General features: G+C 41.4%; 1 protein-coding gene across 4 annotated transcripts in view; it reads left to right on the forward strand.

The window, feature by feature from the left end:
* Positions 1 to 19,789, forward strand: part of rgs3a (regulator of G protein signaling 3a) — a 385,868-nt gene that overhangs the window by 7,296 nt on the left and 358,783 nt on the right. For 3 of the 4 annotated variants that reach the window (XM_072240592.1, XM_072240593.1, XM_072240595.1), the window contains exon 2: positions 3,330 to 3,480. In XM_072240592.1, coding sequence (XP_072096693.1) covers positions 3,333 to 3,480 — 148 coding nt within the window. In that variant the 5' untranslated portion in view covers positions 3,330 to 3,332. Of the gene's footprint in view, positions 1 to 3,329; positions 3,481 to 18,178; positions 18,276 to 19,789 lie in introns of those variants that run through there. The other variant, XM_072240594.1, reaches the window with a different exon arrangement.

The raw sequence follows: 19,789 nt of genomic DNA on the forward strand, positions 1-19,789 counted from the left end.
ACGGCACTTTCCGGAAGAGAGCTTTTGGAAAGGGCAGTTTGCTGGGTGAGTAGTGTCCATTGTTCTGACCGGACAGTTCACTGTAGATTTTGTACATTGTGCAAGGATGCCGCACCAAACCAGACAGTAATGTCTGATATGAAGACGCTCCCAATGATGGCAGTGTAGAATTGCACCAGTATGTTCTGGGGATGATAGAATTTTACCATCTGCCATCCTGAATAAATAAATATCATGCTCTTTAAGTTCAAGGAAGTTGAAATACAATTGGATGTTGGAGCAAACATGTGGTAAGATTTCTTCCAGAGGCTGAGCGGAACTGTCTGTAATGCACACAGTTCACTTTTCCAAGTGAGTTTTGTGCAGGAGATTCATGCCTGCATTGACCAGCAGAGGGAGCTGCACCATCTGTTACCACAGCTACGGGCTACTCATCATAGACATCGATCAGAAACGGAATCAGGTTTAATATCACTGACCTATGTCATGAAATTTGTCGTTTTACGGCAGCAATACTGACTTATTCTTCTTTTTCTTCTTAAACCATCATCCCTACTGGGGCACAGGCTGCCAACAGTAGGTTTCCAGAGTCCTCTGTCCCTGGTCAGTCTTTCACGTTGTTCCCAGAATTAGCCCATCTTCTTGGTGTATCCACCCTCTCCCAGGGATGAGATCTTTGGAGCTTCTGTTGGCACTTCTGTAGCTGTGGGTTTAGCAGGATGGTTGCTGGCCCCTTGTCCAACCTTCCTTTCACAGGCGGGCTTGGGACCGTCCATGACAGAGCAGCAGAGTAGTGCAATACCTAAAATAAGTCACTCCATTACTGCAAGAAATAGATTAAAGAAAGCAAAATGATGAAGTGATGTTCATGGACCACTCAGAAATCTGACGGCAGTGGGGAAGGTGGATGTCTTGGGCTATTGAGTACCAGACCATATGATGATTCTTCTCTTGATATCCTGATTCATCCGTTTTATTTTCACTCTCTAATCTGACCCTAACTATTTTTGTCTTTGATTCATAATAAAATAGAAAATTTGAGGAAACACACAGCAGATCAGGCAGTATTTGTGGAAAGGAAAATTGTCAAAGCTTTAAGTCTGAAGCCCTTCATCAGAATCATATTAATAAACTGAAATGATAATGTTTCTCTCACTGTAGACGCTGCCTGACCTGCTGAGCTCTATTTTATTTGGGTCTTTCAGCATCTGCAGTTTCTTGATTTGATTTTTTTCTCTCTGTGCTGTAGAGTCACAATGACACTGTCAGGGAATGTAGAGGAGGCTCTACCCAGATGCAGAGCCCCAGAGACAATTCAGTGATGAACGGTAACTTTAATAATAAACTGTGAAAATAATAAGCCATGAGGGCCCAGAAAACAAGAGGGAACAGATACTTAACTTGACAAGGTGACAAGGTAACTGAAGGCTTGGAGCAACTGGTTGAGGCTGGCTGGTTCAGTGAGTAAACAAGGATTGTGGATGAGAGCTGGGTTTAGATAGGCTGCAGGTGATGAGTTGGAAACTCAAGGTAGGTTAGCAGGATGGAGACAGGAAGGCCTGACAGGTAGAGCACAGAAACAAACTATTCTGCCCAGCACATCCGTGCCAGTTCACAAGACCATAGGATATATAGGAGTAGAATTAGGCCACTTGGCTCATCGAGACTGCTCCATCATTTCACCATGGCTTATCAAGTTTTCCTCTCAACCCCGATCTCCAGCCTTCTTGCCGTTTCCTTTCATGCCCTGACTTATCAAGAATCTATATCCTCTGCCTTAAATTTACATAAAGATTTGGCCTCCACAGCTGTCTGTGGCAAAAAAAAATCCACAGATTCACACATTTAGATGTAAGACTTCATCTAACCTACATTTGTTTATTTTGCTATGTTTTGATTCTGACTGAAGGTAGTGTTCTATTCTGTGGAATAAACTCCAATTCCATTTTTAATATTGAAAGAAATAGAACAAACCGGATGCACTTTGGGAAAAAATACAGGCATTTTAAATCCTGACAATTATAGATTGGGTAGACGGTCACAGTCTTCTCTCAGGCCACAGAATCTCAAACTAGAGCGTGCAGGTTTAAAGTGAGAAGGGAAATGTTTGAACGGGGAGTGGTTGGTATCTAAATGCACTGCTAGAGGAGGTGGTAAAATCAGACTTGATTAGTACAATTGAAAGGGATTTAGACAGACACTTAAATAGACAAGGCATTGAAGGGTACAGGCATAATCTGTGCAACTGGGCTCTGTGTAGGGAGGCAAATAGGGTTAGTATGGATGTGATGGATATCATTCCTACAAAGGAGTGGAGGATTTGTGAAATGCAGAGCAGAGGCCATGCCCAGCAGGTCAGTGTACGAATGCCAGGGCCGGTGGAGTGCAGACACACCCAGCCCTGGGACACCAAGCGAGGTCATTTGATTCCAAACAACTGGTTTGTTGATCATTATTTATGTCTCTCTGGTGCTTCCCCCTCCCTCTGCTCTCCATTCCCCTTCTCCCAACCATGATTCCCCTCTCCCTGCCCCCTTCCCACTCTCAGACCACAATACAGACCCATATCAGAATCAGGTTTATCATCACTCACGTCTGTCATGAAATTTGTTTTTCTTTGTGGCAGCAGTACAGGACAATGCATAAAATTACCACGCTACTGTGCCAAAGTCTTGGGAACAAACTATATATAGCTAGGCTGCCTAAGACTTTTGCACAGTACCGTAATTCAGCATTAATACATTTGATTCTGATTCTATACATTTCTGGGGACTTTGTTGGTTGTAATCTGCACACGTGACTGAATCACCAGTGGTTCCAGCTCAGCGCTGTTACTGCTATCGCAGTTTGGATTTCGTTTCCGGCATCCTCCGTAAGAAAGTTTGTATGTTCTGTCCGTGAATGCTCTGGTTTCCTCCTGCAATCCAAAGGCGTAATTGGTCATTGTAAATTAGTCCAGGGTTAAATCTGTGGGCTGCCAGTCGGTGCAGCTTGTTAGGCCAGAAGGGTTTGTTCCACGCAGTATATCTTAGAAATAAAAAGTAAAATAAAATCATGACTCTTGATCGAAGCAGATGCACTTTCCTCACTAGATCGCATTTGGCCATTGGAGAGGGAGGAGCTTTTTCCCTGTCCTTAGCCAGCAAGTGTGCTGACCTGTGGTTTCTCCAAATGGTGAGCCATCTGAGATTAATTTAAATCAGCAGGAATTATAGACTTCTGTCTCACCGACTTTATTCTCAAGTGGAACCCACTGTGTATAATGTGTAACACTGCCTCACCTGTAGAGCAGACATGCTAAAAGTTTAAATCAATTATCTCTTTTCCAGGAAATGGAACAGAGCCTAAAAGGTCTTGAAAATCAGAAGATAAGTGGAAGCATAATTGAAAAACCAGCCATGGCCAATGCTCTGAGGCTGAAAGTATCCTCTCGCCCTAAAAAGAAGAGGAAGATTAGTCACATTGGTGTAAAGGGAAAAGGTAAGGAATTCAACCATTTTCTTCAACAAAAACTTACACCCGGGTGTTCTAACTTACTTCCTGCCCATTACGTCGCTGACATTTAGGGCAGTAGTGAAGGTCCTCCATCTCCGATTGTCTGTAGCATTGCACTCAGATGTGGAAGGATTCTTCATTGCTGTTTCTGTAACATGTTTGTTTGACCAGTGAGGGTTGTTAGCCCCGAGCTGAACCCCGAACCTGAAGCACCAGTAGACCACTCTTAGTCTGGCCTCTACTCATAGTCATAGTCATACTTTATTGATCCTGGGGGAAATTGGTTTTCGTTACAGTTGCACCATAAATAATAAATAGTAATAGAACCATAAATAGTTAAATAGTAATATGTAAATTATGGCAGGAAATTATGAAATAAGTCCAGGACCAGCCTGTTGGTTCAGGGTATCTGACCCTGCAAGGGAGGAGTTGTAAAGTTTGATGGCCACAGGCAGGAATGACTTCCTATGACGCTCTGTGCTGCATCTCGGTGGAATGAGTCTCTGGCTGAATGTACTCCTGTGCCCACCCAGTACATTATGTAGTGGATGGGAGACATTGACCAAGATGGCATGCAACTTAGACAGCATCCTCTTTTCAGACACCACCATGAGAGAGTCCAGTTCCATCCCCACAACATCACTGGCCTTACGGATGAGTTTGTTGATTCTGTTGGTGTCTGCTACCCTCAGCCTGCTGCCCCAGCACACAACAGCAAACATGATCGCACTGGCCACCATAGACTCATAGAACATCCTCATCCTCTTTGACCTGTTTGGCATGGGTGACCCTACCAAGAGCCAAAGTATAACGCTCTGACTTCAGTGACATCGCTCTGCAGGCCAACGAGGCACACAAACCTCCAAACACTGCAACAAAGTTAAGGTCCCCTTGGAGAAAGGAATTACTTCGAGTTGTGCTGAACTTGGGAAGATAGAAGACTGATGAGAACAGTGTTCCTTACACTACACACTGTTGAGTGGCTGCCATGAATAATGGTGTTCCCTTGTGGAATTGTTGTTATGTATTGTAGCCTTTGAAAACAAACCATCTCAGAATCTGCACTTGAGCTTGCAGTGTTTATTTATGTAGAGATATGCAATGGTAACGGGCCCTTCTGGCCCACAAATCTTTGATGCACAATTACACCCATGTGAATAATTAATCTACTAATCCATACATCTTCGGACTGTGGGAGGAAATCGGAGCATTCGGAGGAAACCCACACAGTCACGGGGAGAACGTATAAACTCCTTACAGGCAGCGGTGGGAATTGAACTCGGGTCACTGGTACTGTAATAGTGTTACACAACTGTGTCTCACCTGCTTTTAATTTCAAAGGCACAGTCACATTTGTACTGTTTTACAGAGTCCCAATAAATCATCTCATTAAAATATGTGAGATGAGTCTATGGACAAAAAGTAGAGGGTAACCGGCCTTAACCGGGATAATATCTTAGACAAGTTAACGTGTGAGGAGTGTTTGATGGCTCTGGGCCTGTGCTCACTGGAGTTCAGAAGAATGAGAGGGATCTCTTTGAAACCTATCGAATACTGAAAAGCTTGAATAGAGTGGATGTGGGGAGTATGTTTCCTATTCGTTATTTTTGTGTGAGGGAGAGGGTTTAGGATTTGGGGTTTGATGTTCTAGCTGCCATTTTCCATGTGGGTGATCCGTTAGTTTTTTGAGCAAGGAAGCGGGTGGGGGTGGGGTTGGGGTTAGTGAGTTTTTTTTTTTCATTTTTCATGCAGGGGTGGGTGGGTTGATGCGTCTTTTCTTTCAACAATGGTTTTTCTGTATTTCTTGGCTATCTGGCCAAAGACAAATATCAGAGTTGTATTGTACCTGCATACTTCATTAGATGCTGAGAAAGCTTTCGATAGAGTTGAATGGCCATATTTATTTAGTGTGTTCGAGAAATTTAATTTTAGTCTGATATTTATATCTTGAATTAAATTGTTATATCATATCCCTGTAGCTTCAGCTTGTACTAATAATCGAAGATCTCCCTTTTTTCGTCTGTCTCGGGGCACTGGGCAAGGATGCCCTCTTAGTCCATTAATATTTAATATCGCCCTTGAACACTTAGCAATTGCCATCCGAGACTCACCTAACATTTTTGGTATTACCTGTGGAAATGAAATACATAAATTATCAATTTATGCAGATGATTTGTTATTATATATCTCTAATCCGGAGAAATCAATTCCTGTTATTTTATCTTTGTTGGCTCAATTTAGTAACTTTTCTGGTTATAAATTGAACCTTAATAAGAGTGAACTATTTCCCCTAAATAAGCAGGTTCCTATTTATGGACGTTTACCATTTGAATTGGTTACTGACTCTTTTATATATTTAGGGGTTAAAATCATGAAAAAGCATAAAGATTCATTTAAAGCTAATTTTTTACCTTTAATTGATCAGATTAAACTTTTGTTTACTAAATGGTCACCAATGTCTCTGTCATTGATAGGTCGGATCAATACTATCAAGATGATTATTTTGCCTAAATTTTTATATGTATTTCAAATGGTGCCAATTTTTATTCCAAAATCCTTTTTTGATAATGTTGATTCAAAAATTTCCTCATATATATGGCAGAACAAAAACCCTAGGCTAGGTACATTTACAGAAATCTAAAAAAGAAGAGGGGTTAGCGTTCCTGAAATTTAGATTTTACTACTGGGCAATTAACATTTGATACTTAAAATTTGGTTACGGGACTTGGATGTAATTTCAAATCCACATTGGGTAAATCTTGAATGTAAATCTTTACAAGGGTTTTCACTGGGTTCTATTTTAGAGACTTCGCTTCCCTTTACTCTTTCTAAATTGTATAAACAAATGAATAATCCAATAGTTAAATGTACTTTACATACATGGTTTCAATTTTGAAAAGTTTTTGGGTTGAACCAATTTATTTTAGCAAGTCCTATCATATCTGATTTCTTTTTTCAACCTTCCACTATGGATCAAGCTTATTTAGATTGGAAAATCAAAGGTATAGTATGATTTCGTGATTTATTTTCGGATAATTGTTTTATGTCCTTCGAACAACTATCTAATAAATATAATTTGCCTAGATCTCACTTTTTTAGATATTTACAGGTTAGAAATTTTTTAATTACTGTTTCTCCTAATTTTCAAAATTTATATCCAATGGATATTTTGGAAAAAAATTTAGATTTAAATCTTTTTCAGAAAGGTGTTGTAGCAATTATCTATAATACAGTTATGAATTTATGTCCTGATGTATCTAATGACATTAAGACTGATTGGGAAAGAGAACTTAAGATCACTGTACCAATTGAAAAATGGGAAAAAAATTCTTCAATTAGTTAATTCATCCTCTATATGTGCTAAACACGTGTTGATGCAGTTTAAAGTAGTGCACAGGGCTCATATATCCAAAGATAAATTATCTCGTTATTACTCTTATATAAATCCTATATATGATGTCATTCCAAGATAACTTCTTTAACTCACATGTTTTGGTCATGTCCTTTGTTGAAAAAATATTGGAAAGATATTTTTGATATTATCTCAACTGTTTTGAATATAGACTTACAACCTCACCCAATTACTTCAATTTTTGGGTTACCAATGATAGAATCAAATCATTTAACCTCTTCAGCTCGTCGGTTGATTGCATTTCTTACGTTAAAGGCTAGAAGATCCATTTTGCTGAATTGGAAAGAGATCAATCCTCCCACCACGTTTCATTGGTTCTCTCACACTATGTTGTGTTTAAATTTGGAAAAAAATTAGAAGTGTTGTTTATGACCCTCTATTAAATTTGAAAAGACTTGGAGACCATTTATTCAACATTTTCATATGATGTAATTTGACCTTTTCCAAACTTATTTTATTTCTTTGTAACATTGGTTGAGAAGAACGGAGTTGTCAACACTAAGGTTTTCTCTTTTTTTATGATGTTACATAACAGCCCATGTCTTTTTTTAGTTTAGTTGATTAATTCTGTTTAGATTAGTTTTTTTGGGGGTGGGGTTATAATTTTTTTTTGCTTTTTCATGATTTTTTTAAAAGATATTTTTCTTTGTTTTATATTGTTCATCTGTATCCTATATGATTGGAAGTTTTATCATTTAAGTGTCAACTGGCTTTATAATTACTTATGCTAATTATAACAATGTATTCCCAATAACTTTGTACCATTACCATGTTATGTTTGTTATTATGAAACTAATAAAAAGATTGAAAAAGAAAGTATTGTACCTACATACTTTGACAATAAAATGAACCTTTGGATCTTTGAACCAATACTGTAGTGGGGAATTCTAGGACCAGACAGCACAGCCTCAGAATAGAGAAACGTCCATTTCAAACAGATAAGAGAAATTTCTTTAGCCAGATGGTGGTGAATCTGTGGAATCCATTGTCACAGACAGCTGTAGAGGCCAAGTCATTAGGAACATTTAAAGTCGAGGGTGATAGATTCTTGATGAGTCAGGGTGTCAAAGGTTATGGGGAGAAGGCAGGAGAATGGGGCTGAGAGGGATAGTAAATCAGCCATGATGAAATGGTGGAGCAGATTCGATGGGCTGAATAGCCTAATTCTACTTCTATGTCTTATGGTCTAATTCCTAATTTAGATGATGCATTAATTAAATTGAAATGACTTAGTTCACTGTGTGAAAGTCCCTCCTCCCTGTGTTCAGTGATTCATTGGTCTGGATTTTGCCTTGGTAAATGTATAAACACAAGAGACTCTGCAGAAGATGTAAATCTTCAGTAACTCGCTCTCAGAACTGGAGGAACTAATTATATTACACTTTGTACGGGACAGGCACAGCGTTGGATAAGGCAGAGATGTTAGTTACCGATCAATATAACTCAAAGGGCAGAAGAGATGACGGAATACTCTAATTATCCTGTGGGGCTTATTTATGAAACCAAAGGGCAAATTCATCAAGGAGCAGTTGGTATTGATCGTAATCAAACAGAGTAAAGTTTACCAAGAGAAACCCTAGAGCAGGATGGAAAACCCGATATGGATTAGATTTCGCCTGGCCTTTCCGTGCACATGCAGATTCAGAATCAGGTTTATGATCACTGACGTATGTCATGAAGTTTGTTAACTTAGCAGTAATACATTCAAATACATAATAATAAAACTATAAATTACAATAAGAAATGTATATAAAAAGTAAATTAAATAAATTGTGCCAAACTGAGCAATAATAGCAAAACGATAGTGAGGTGGTGTACATTGTCCATTCAGAAATCTGATGGTGGGGGGCGGTGGGAAGCTGCTCCTGAAAGACTGAGTTTGTGTCTCTGGGCTCCTGTGCCTCTTCCTTGATGTTAGAATTGAGAAGGAAACCAGATGTCCATGAGGTAGGTCCTTCAGAACAGAGTTGAGAAGTAATTTCTTTAGCCAGAGGGTAGTGAATCTGTGGAATTCATTGCCACAGTTGGCTGTGGGGGCCAAATCATTGAGTATATTTAAAGTGGAGGTTGATAGGTTAGTCACAGTGTTAAAGGTTTTGGGGGAAAGTAGAATGGGGTTGAGAGGGATAATAAATCAGCCATGATAGAATGATGGAACAGACTCAATGGGCTGAGTGGCCTAATTTTGTTCTTATGTCTTATTGTCTTATGTTCTATGTCTACAGGTCTGATTTTGATAGACTGCTACGTCACTTAGACCATAAGACCATAAGATAAAGGAACAGTTATTGACCCATTGAGTCTGCTCTGCCATTTCATCATGGCTGATCCAATATTCCTCTTGGCCCCATTCTCCTACCTGCTCCCCATATCCCTTCATACCCTGACCAATCAAGAATCTTTCAACCTCTGCCTTAAATATACATAAAGACTTGGCCTCCACAGCTGCCTGTGGCAACAAATTCCACAGATTCACCGCTCACTGGCTAAAGAAATTCCTCCTCATCGCCATTCTAAAAGGACACCCTTCACTTCTGAGGCTGTGTCCTCTGATCTTAGACTCTCCCACCACAGGGAACATCCTGTCCAAATCCACTCTGTCAAGGCCTTTCACCATTTGATACATTTCAATGAGGTCACCTCTCATTCTTCTGAATTCTGGGGAATACAGGCTCCAAGTCATCAAACACTCTCCATATGACAAGCCATTCAATCCTGGAATCATTTTGTGAACCTCCTTTCAACCCTCTCCAGTTTCAGCACATCCTTTCTGAGATTCGGGGCCCAAACCTGCTCACAGTACTCTAAGTGAGGCCTTCCCAGTGCTTTATAAAGTCTCAACATTACATCCCAGCTTTTATTTTCTTGTCCTCTTGAAATGAATGTTAACATCACATTTGCCTCCCTCACCACAGACTCAACCTGCAAATTAACCTTTAGGAAATCCTGCGCAAGGACTCCCAAGCCCCTTTGAACCTCCGTTTTTTTTATTTCCTCTCCATTTAAAAAGTAGTCAATCCTTTCATTTTTTCTACCAAAGTGCATGACCGTACACTTTCCGGCACTGTATTCCATCTGCCATTTCTTTGCCCATTCTCCTAATCCGTCTGAGTCCTTCTTACACTCATGTATCTGAGGTGAGATTTTCCAGACACACATGGGAAACTGAGGAGAGAGTCATGTAACGATCAGGCAGAGTGTCTCTGCCCTTACCCAGGCCTGGGATTCCGATTCAGGTTTACTGGTTACGTTACATTGAAACATACAGTGAAATGCGTCGTTTGCGTTAACAACTACCGCAACCTAAGGATGCACTGGGAGCAGCCCACTAGTGTCACCACACATTCCATGTCAACGTAGCACGCCCACAACGCTCAGCAGAACAATACAGAACACAACAGCCAACAAAACAACAACAGCAAGACAAACCCCATTCCTACATCCCTCCTGTGCACATACACAGTCCTCTAACTCCTAGACAGGCCATCTTCAACAGATTCACAAACATTAGGCTTTTGATTTCCCCGCTGGACATTCACCGACTTGGGGCTCGACTTCTAGGCTTTGATCAACCTACAGGGCTCAATGCTTGGTATTGGCCCAGGACCTGGTAATGGTGATGAATGAGGTCCCCGGATTTGGATATTAGGATTTTGGATATTAAGGAAATCAAAGTCTACAGGGTTGGTACAGGATACCATCACTGAGGGGAAATATTGCCTTGATCTTGCTGTGTGGTGGATCAGGTACGGCGAGTCTGAATGGTCTACATCTGTCTCTACGCACACACCATGAACACGACCTCAGTACTTTTCCATCTCTTTTTGCACTGCTTATTTAATTTATCTTTTTATATCTACTTCCTATTGTAATTTACAGTTTTATTATTATGTATTGCATGGTACTGCTCCACAAAACAACAAATTTCATGACATATACTGGTGGTATCAAACCAGATTCTGATTCTAATTCTGACACAGTGGCGCATGGCTGAGGTCAGGCGAAGCTCATGAATTGAAGAACTGGATTAATTGTGCAATAATGAATAAGCCTGGCACTGGCATTGCCATGCAGTTTGGAAGCCCAAAGGACCCGGGTAGCTGGCACAGAATAAGCAATGGTTTTCTGCTGTTCCCATGTACTCAGCCTAGTTGATTGTCACACATTAGGACAAAGAATGTGGAATGTGTTACCAGGAAACCTCTGTACAAACATTCACTAATATATCAGCAAATACCTCGATTAAGTTGCATTAACTAACAATTATTGCCAGAGTTCCATATTTCCTGGAGGTACAGGAGCCTAAGATCCCACACCACCAGGTTCAGGAACAGTTATTACCCATCAACCATCATACTCCTGAATCACCATGGATAAGCTCACTCACCACAACTCTGAACTGATTCCGCAACCCCCAGGCTCACTTTCAAGGACTCTGCAACTCATGTTCTCAGTATTTTTAATACTTTTGCTGTCAATATTTTTGTGTTTGCAGTTTGTCTTATACAAGTTGGCTGTTTGTCAGTCTTTGTGTGTGTTTTTTCATTGATTCTATTGTGTTTCTTTGTTCTACTGTGAATGCCTGCAAGAAAATGAATCTCAAGGTTGTATATGGAGACATATATGTATGTACTTTGACAATAAATTTACTTTGAACTTTGAACTTTGATACTTCCAGCTTGTAGAATCTCCACCAGTTGGAGACTAGTTTGTACCTTTGTTAAGAATATCTCTTAAGCTACTCCCTCAGGCTCGAGGGTTTTGAGCTTGCCAATGAGGAGAAGATGGGATCTTCAGATTTCATCTTCTTCTTCTTAAGCCCATCACCCCTACTGGGGCATAGGGATCTCACCAGATTGCTCTGTCCTGGGCCAACAGAACGTTGATCAACCCTGTGGCTTCTACTTTCATCAAGACTTCACAGGTCTTCTAGGCAAAGTTCCTTCCTCTCCCAGGGATGAGGTCTTCAGAGCTTTTGTTGCTGTTTCTACAGCTCCCATGCCCAACCCTCCTCCTTTTGCATCTGGGCTTGGGACTGTCCATGGCAGAGTTGGGGGCATAAATGTTCAATAAGGAGGGCAGGTGAATTGTTTGAGAAGCAGAGCTTCCTCCTGCTGGTCTTTTGTGCACTTCTGGCAAAGGAGGGTATGAGCTATAAGGAGATGTTGGGCAAACCATAGAACCATAGAACCATAGAACACTGCAGCACAGAAAACAGGCCATTCGGCCCTTCTAGTCAGTGCCAAAACTTTATTCCACTTTGGTTGTTTTCTCTGGAGTGACTGAGGTTGAGGGGAGGCTTATAAAATTATGAGAGGCAAAGAACATGTTAACCTGGTTCAATGACTATTGTCCAGTGATGAAGTGTTTTGAGAGGATGGTGATGAAGCATATCCACTCCTGCTTGAGAAGCGACATGTATCTGCTCCAATTTGCCTACCAGCACAACAGGTCCACAACAGATTCTATCACATTGGATCTTCAAAGGCTCCAAGGTTCAGTTTATTGTCAAGGTATGCACGTACTGTACAACTCTGATATTTGTCTTCTCCAGATAGCCATGAAGTACAGAAAGACCATCGGTGTTGATGAAAGAAAAGACATTAACTTACCCCCTTCCCCACCCCCAGCACGAAAAGCAAAAGAAACAAAATTCACAGACCCCAAAATCCTCCTCCCCCACAGCAAAAAACAGCTGCAATAACAATCACCGACCCCTTCACTCGTAGAAAAGAACTGCAACAGTAAGACAAAACCCCCAAACCCCTGACACATAAAAATTAACTGATCACCCCACCCACCAATTGTCCACAAGAAAGATAACACTGAAAAACTGAAGGAAAACAATATAACGTACAGTCCAATAATCACATAAATCTCAGAATATGGGAAATATCTTTTCATCTGCATACGAGGAGAGCAGCCGCACAAACTCAGTCCTTCTGTAAAGAGTGGCTGCTGACCCAGGTCCAAATGCCACTGACTTGGGCCAAGTGCTCCGATTTGGCTGCTGATTGTCTTTGTTGGGAGCCATCGCTGACCCCCTCCGCATTTACCCTGGGGCTTCAATCTTTCTTGTTGCTTCGAGATCGAGTTGTTCGTGACACTGCGCCTCACCTCTAGTCTTTTCCACAAGTCAGCTTGTTTCACTCAACCTTGAAACGTCTGGACAGAAATGATGCATAAGTCAGGATGCTCCTTGTCGGCCACAACTTGGCATCTAATACCATCATCCCCTCAAAACTAATCAATAAGCTCCAAGACCTTGACCTCAATACCTCCTTGTTCAATTAGATCCTCAAATTCCTCACTTGCAGACCCCAATCAGTTTGGAAGTGGCATCAACATCTCCTCCACAATCTCCATCAGCACAGGTACACCACAAGTCTCTATGTTTACCCCTCTGCTCTACTCTCTTTACACTTGTGACTGTGAGGCTAAGCACAGCTTGAGTGGCATAGTCATGTTTGCTGACGACTCCAGTGTCATTGGCCGAATCAAAGGTGGTGATGGATCAGCATACAGGAAGGAGATTGAAAATCTGGCTGACTGATGTCATAACCACAACCTCTCACTCATTGTCAGCAAGACCAAGGAGCTGATTATTGATTTCAGGAGGAGGTCCATGAGCCAGTCCTCATCCGGGATCAGAGGTGGGGAGGGTACGCAACTTTAAATTCCTTGGTGTTATCATTTCAGAGGACCTGTCCTGGGTTCAGCTTGTAAGTTCCATTACGAAGAAAGCACGGCAATGTCTCTGCTTTCTACTTTGTGAAGATTTGGCATGATATCTAAAACGTTGATAAACCTCTATAGATGTGTACTGGAGAGTAAATTGTCTGGCTGCATCGTAGTGTTGTATAGAAACACCAATGCCCTTGAATGGACGATCCTACAAAAGGTAGTGGATATGGCAGAGTCCATCACGGATAAAGCCCTCCAAACCATTGAGCACATCCACACGGAGCACTGGCACAGGAAAGCAACAACCATCATCAAGGACCAACACCATCCAGGCCATGCTCTCTTCTCACTGCTGCCTTCAGGAGCCTCAGAACCCACATCACCAGGGTCAGGAACAGTTATCATCCCTCCCAATCAGGCTCTTGAACCAAAGGGGATAACTTCACCCTCAACTTCACTTGGCCCACTATTGAGATGTCCCCACAACCCATGCACTCACTTTCAAGGACCCAACATCTCCTGTTCTGGAGATTTATTGTTTATTTATTTATTTATTTATTATAATTATTATTTCTATTTTTGTGTTTGTATTTGTACAGTTTGGTGTCTGTTGTACGCTGGTTGTCCATCCGTCTTGTTACGTGGGGTCTTCCATTGATCCTACTGTGTCTATCAGATTTATGAAGTATGCCCACAAGGAAATGAATCTCAGGTTGTACTGGTGACGGATATTTACTTTGATAATAAGTTTTCTTTGAACTTTGAGATCAGGTGGGCAGTCAGCCTGTTTTCCAGTTGGAAACATGAAATACAAGGGGGCAAGGGTTTTAGATGTGAAGTGGATTTGTGTGAGGCTTTTAGGTGAATTTAGTTGGAGTAAATATTGGGGAGAAAGAAGCTGAACCACTTGCTACATGACCTGGGCTTGTTGCTATGTTGGTATTGAAGCATTTCCACCTGTCTTTCTGGTTATAGGACCCTTGAGGGGATTAGAGGCTGATGTTGATAAAAATGTCAAATGTCAAGAAGTGGTTAGGTTGACTTTGCTAAGGACGGTCATCGCTAGGCATTTGAAAACACAAATAGTTAAAGTTTATTGTCAATCAACCATACACATCTCAGCTGGGGCCAAGGTGCAAAACGTAGTTCATACAGTCACACACAGCACATAGAGTTATGATCCAGCACATAGAATCACAAAATCATATTAGCACAAGTCCCTGAGTGAGTGGCATAATAAAAATTCAGACTTCAATTTACCCGAACAGCTGGAAATGAACGCGAGCACTCTGTAATGATGATTAAGTGCCATTGTTTCAGCCAAAGGAAAGCTGTGAAGCCTAACGATGCTGTTACCATACTGCTGTAAGGGGAGCAGGCAACTGTCCCCCAACCACCACCCGTTCTCCTTTGAGCTGGCTAACCTCGTCAGCAGGGATCTGTCCTTGCTGACACCTATTGACCTCATTTTAACTCTTTCCTTGCACACCTGCTCACCTACCAACACGAGGAATTCTGCAGATGCTGGAAATTCAAGCAACACACATCAAAGTTGCTGGTGAACACAGCAGGCCAGACAGCATCTCTAGGAAGAGGTACAGTCGATGTTTCGGGCCGAGACACCTGCTCACCTGCCTCGATGTCAAGGACTTCATCTCCAGGACTCAGCCTTCGGTTTGGAGATCCGGAGCAGCCTTGTCCTGGAATCACCCAAAATGATCATCAGACAGCAGGTCAAAGATACGGACTGGTTTATTTGTCACATGTACATTGAAACATACAGTGAGAATCCACGAATAACAGTCCAAGGATGTGCTGGGGGCAGCCTGTAAGTGTCACTGTGCTCCCAGTGCCAACATAGCATGCCTACAACTCACTCACCCTCACCTGTACGTCTTCCGAATGAGGGGGGAAACGGAAACTCAAGATTCAAGTTTATGTGTCATGTGTCATCGAAATATACAGTGAAATGCATCATGGGTAGGTCATGGGGAGAACATACAAACTCCTTAAATACATGTTGATTTTTAATAGAGTTATTAATCGTTGCTGTCATTTCCTGATGATTGAATGTCGACTGTTAGCTGATTGATTAAATTTGTATATATGTAAACGAATCTGCAGGATTTTCCATTTGGAGTCACTGATAACTTGCAGATTTCTAGCATTTTGTTTAATTAGTTAGCTGTTTGTACTGAAGAGAAAGGACACCAGCAGTAAAAGAGAGTGCCCTTTGTCCTCACTTGCCACCTTACCAGCCTCCGTGCCCAGCACATAATTCTCCGTAATTCTGCCATCTGCAACAGGATCCCACCACCACGCACATCTTTTCCTCCCCTCCAGTTTCTGCTTTCCGCTGGGATTGCTTTCTACGTGACTCTCTTGTCCGTTTGTCCCTCCCCTCTGATCTCCCTCCTGGCACTTATCCTTGCGAGCAGAACAAGTGCCACACCTGCCCGTACACCTCCTCCCTCACTACCATTCAGGGCCCTAAAGATTCCTTCCGGGTGAGGTGACACTTCACCTGTGAGTCTGTTGGGGTCATCTACTGTGTTCAGTGCTCCCGGTGTGGCCTCCTGTATATCAGTGAGGCCTGAAGTAGATTGGATATAGCTTCGGCGAGCACCTACCCTCCATCTATGAGAAAAGGCAGGATCTCCAGGTGGCCGCCTGTTTTAATTCTACTTCCCATTCCCATTCTGACAAGTCAGTGTAAGGTTTCCTTCTACTGTCATGATGAGGCCATATTCAGGCTGGAGGAACAACACATAATATTCTGTCTGGGCAGCCTCCAACCTGATGGCATGAACATCAATTTCCTGAACTTCCGGTGATTGTCCCCTGCTCCTTCACCATTCCCCATTCCCATCTTCCGTATCTCCTTACCTGCCCATCACCTCCCTCTGGTGCCTCTCCTCCTTCCCTTTCTTCTGTAGACTCCTGTCCTCTCCTATCAGATTCCCCCTTCTCCAGCCCTTTGTCTCTTTCAGTGATTGACCTCCCAACTCTTTACTTCACCCCCTTCCCCCTCCCAGTTTCACCTATCACTTCCTACCTTGACTTTCTTCCTCTTCTCCCCCCACCTTCTTACTCTTCAGTCCGGATGAAGAATCTCGTCCAAAACGTCGACTGTTTACTCTCTTCCATAGACACTGCCTGGCCTGCTGAGTTCCTCTGGCATTTTGTGTGTGTTGCTCGGAGTTAAAGAATGAGCTTCTAGAGATGCACAAGATGATAAGAGGTATAGATAGAGTGGACAGCCAGAGATTCCTAGGGTGGCAATGGCTAATTGGTGATTCCTCAAATCACCTTAATTATTTTAAGGTGATTGGAGGAAGGTATAGATAGATGGTAGGTTTTTTACACGGAGTGATGGGTGTGTGGAATGCCCTGCTAGGGGTGGTGGTAGGCGCAGGTACACTAGGGACGTTTAAGAGACTCTCTGATGGGCACATGGATATAGAGGGCTCCGTGAGAGAGGAGGGTTAGACTGATCCTAGAGTAGATTAAGGGGTTGGACAACTTCATGTTCTGACAATTTATAGACTTCTAGCATTTTGTTTAACTATTTAGTTGTTTCTGCTGAAGATAAAGGTGACCACCAGTAAAAGGGAGGAGTTGAAGAACTCTGTGGTAAATCCCATGGGTCATTGTCTAATTGATAACCGTTGTACCAGCAGTTCTGGCAGCATTTCTCTCAGGAACGTAGAGTGGCGATGAGATGCTGTCCCACTGAACTGTGATTTATCCTTTCCTGACCAGTTCAGTGAGAACGGGAATCCTTCCTTTTCCCTGCTGGAGCCAATCATTTCAGTTGCTTTTGTATTTGGATTACAAGGACTGTGGAGAAGGGGTCAGAGGCGCTGGTGCAAATTTAATCTTCGAATGATTGTTGCTTTTTTCGCGCTTGTCCCACACAAATCCGGGAGGAGGCCACGTCGTCTCAACGCTAGGACCACCAGACTCAAAAACAGTAAAGCAGATCAACACCTCCACCCACTAACCCTCCCCTCCACACCCCCAACCACCACCGCGTTATCACTCCCTGTCAGTCACCTTATGTACAGACACTCCTCTGTCTAACATCACGTTATGGACGTACACAAAATAATTGTATACATAGAACGATTGTATTTATATTTGTTGTGTTTTTTATTATTATGTTCTTTATCTTATTGTGTTTTTGTGCTGTATCACATCTGGAGTAACAATTATTTTGTTCTCCTTGACACTTGTGGACTGAAAATGACATTAAGCAATCTTGAATCTTGAAAAGCAGTTGGTCCATTTCTGGGTTTTGGAAATGCTTTTCCCACTAGATACCAGCGTGCAGTTCAGGATAATTTCTTCCTCAGTGCCAGTGACAAACTTTATAATGCAGGAAAGCTCCATTCAAACTGCTAGGCAGCCAATAGGAGCAAGCGCTTTGTCTCATCACTATGGTCACAACAGTTCCCATTCAAAGCCGGGGCGGTTACCGAGCCTGCTGGGAGTCTCGGCTTGCCTTATCAACCATGTCTGAGACGCACTTTTAACGCCTTCTTGAGTTACTGTTTTGAAACATTACAGATTCAAATTTCAGCAATGTCTTTGGAATGCGCAATGGAACATGGCAGTGTTCACCGAGTTTCCTTTTGTGACAAATTCTCCAATGTTCTGGACTCATTTTACCTCACTACATTTGGTAAGGAACAAATAACATTAGTAAGTGTCTTGCACCTACTGAGGAGCAGGTTATCAGTCTGGCTTTAACATAATGTCCATAGGCAGGCATCACTGATGACTTGAGAACTTCATTTTTAGACATCTGGTTTTATTTTTGAATCCACAGCACACAGAAGCATTTACAGGGAAGTTGGGTGCTGTATTGTAAAATTAGAAATAATGATCTTTTCTGGAATACTGGTTTCTTTATCATCAAAAATAGAAAGCCAAATTATTTAGTAATTTCACTTTGTTACTTTTTCTATTTTAGTTCTACTTGTTAACAGTGAGAAAACAGACTACGTTATGGTGTACATTCATCTGTGAATGTAATCTGTGTATCCATGACATAATTTCAGAATTAGAATCAGATTTACATCATTGATGTACTGTATGCAAGGAGATCTCTGGTTTAGCGGCTGGAATAGTGAAATACATAAAAAACTATAAATCACAATAAGATATATACTATATATTAAGGAGTGCAAATAATGCTGTTACGTATACTCTATATAATTAAATTAATTAAGTAGTGGGAAACGAGAGAAATCTAGTGAGGTAGTGTTCCTGGGTTCATTGTCCATTCGGAAATCTGATGGTGGAGGAGAGAAAGCTGTTCCTGAAATGTAAATTTATTAATAGTATTATGAAAGTTTCTAAGTCATAGACACATATAGTATGGAAACAGCAGTGACCACCAACCATTGACAGTATTTATACTAATTTGATGTTAATTACTCTCATAATAATTGTTAATATTGATACACTTGTATTATGAAATAATATTTTTTAATAATAATAACATTACAAATATTAATTTTAAAATGTATATTTTTTAGAGAAAAAATCCAATATGGAAAAAAGTCTACAATCTCATAATTTCTGTCTATTGTAGAAAAATATCTGCCCGAGTTAATTTTTTAGTTCAGAGTAACAGACACAAAATGCTGGAGGAACTCAGCAGGTCAGGCAGCGTCTATGGAGATGTATAAACGGTCAACATCTCGGTCTGAGATCTTCCATCATATTCAGTCCTGATGGAACATCGACTCTTTATTCCTCTCCATAGATGCTGCCTGACCTGCTAAGTTCCTCCAACATTTTTTGTATCTTGCTCTGGATTTCCAGCATCTGCAGAATCTCTTATTTTGAGTTCAGAATGCTTCCCCAGTACGTAGAAATTACTACAGATGATCAGGAAAATGCTGGATGTATCCTGACCATCTCATATTCCCACTGTCCAGTGTCAGCTGTCCTCCTACTTTGCAGAAAGGCAGTTTGAAATGATGGGAATAGGTTAACATTTGTGTGGGAGATGCTTTTGGAAATTTGAGAATCTACCTTACTTTGAAGTGATATGTCCTCAATAATTAATCTCCTGGATTTCTATACTTGTAATCACTGTGATACGTTGAAATGTTACACCTTTCTGTATCACATTATACACTTCTCGCTTTCTGCTCCATTGTTCATCACGAACAAGTCCCTTTTCCC

Source organism: Mobula birostris, chromosome 22 (genome assembly GCF_030028105.1).
Source record: "Mobula birostris isolate sMobBir1 chromosome 22, sMobBir1.hap1, whole genome shotgun sequence".
NCBI lineage: Eukaryota > Metazoa > Chordata > Chondrichthyes > Myliobatiformes > Myliobatidae > Mobula > Mobula birostris.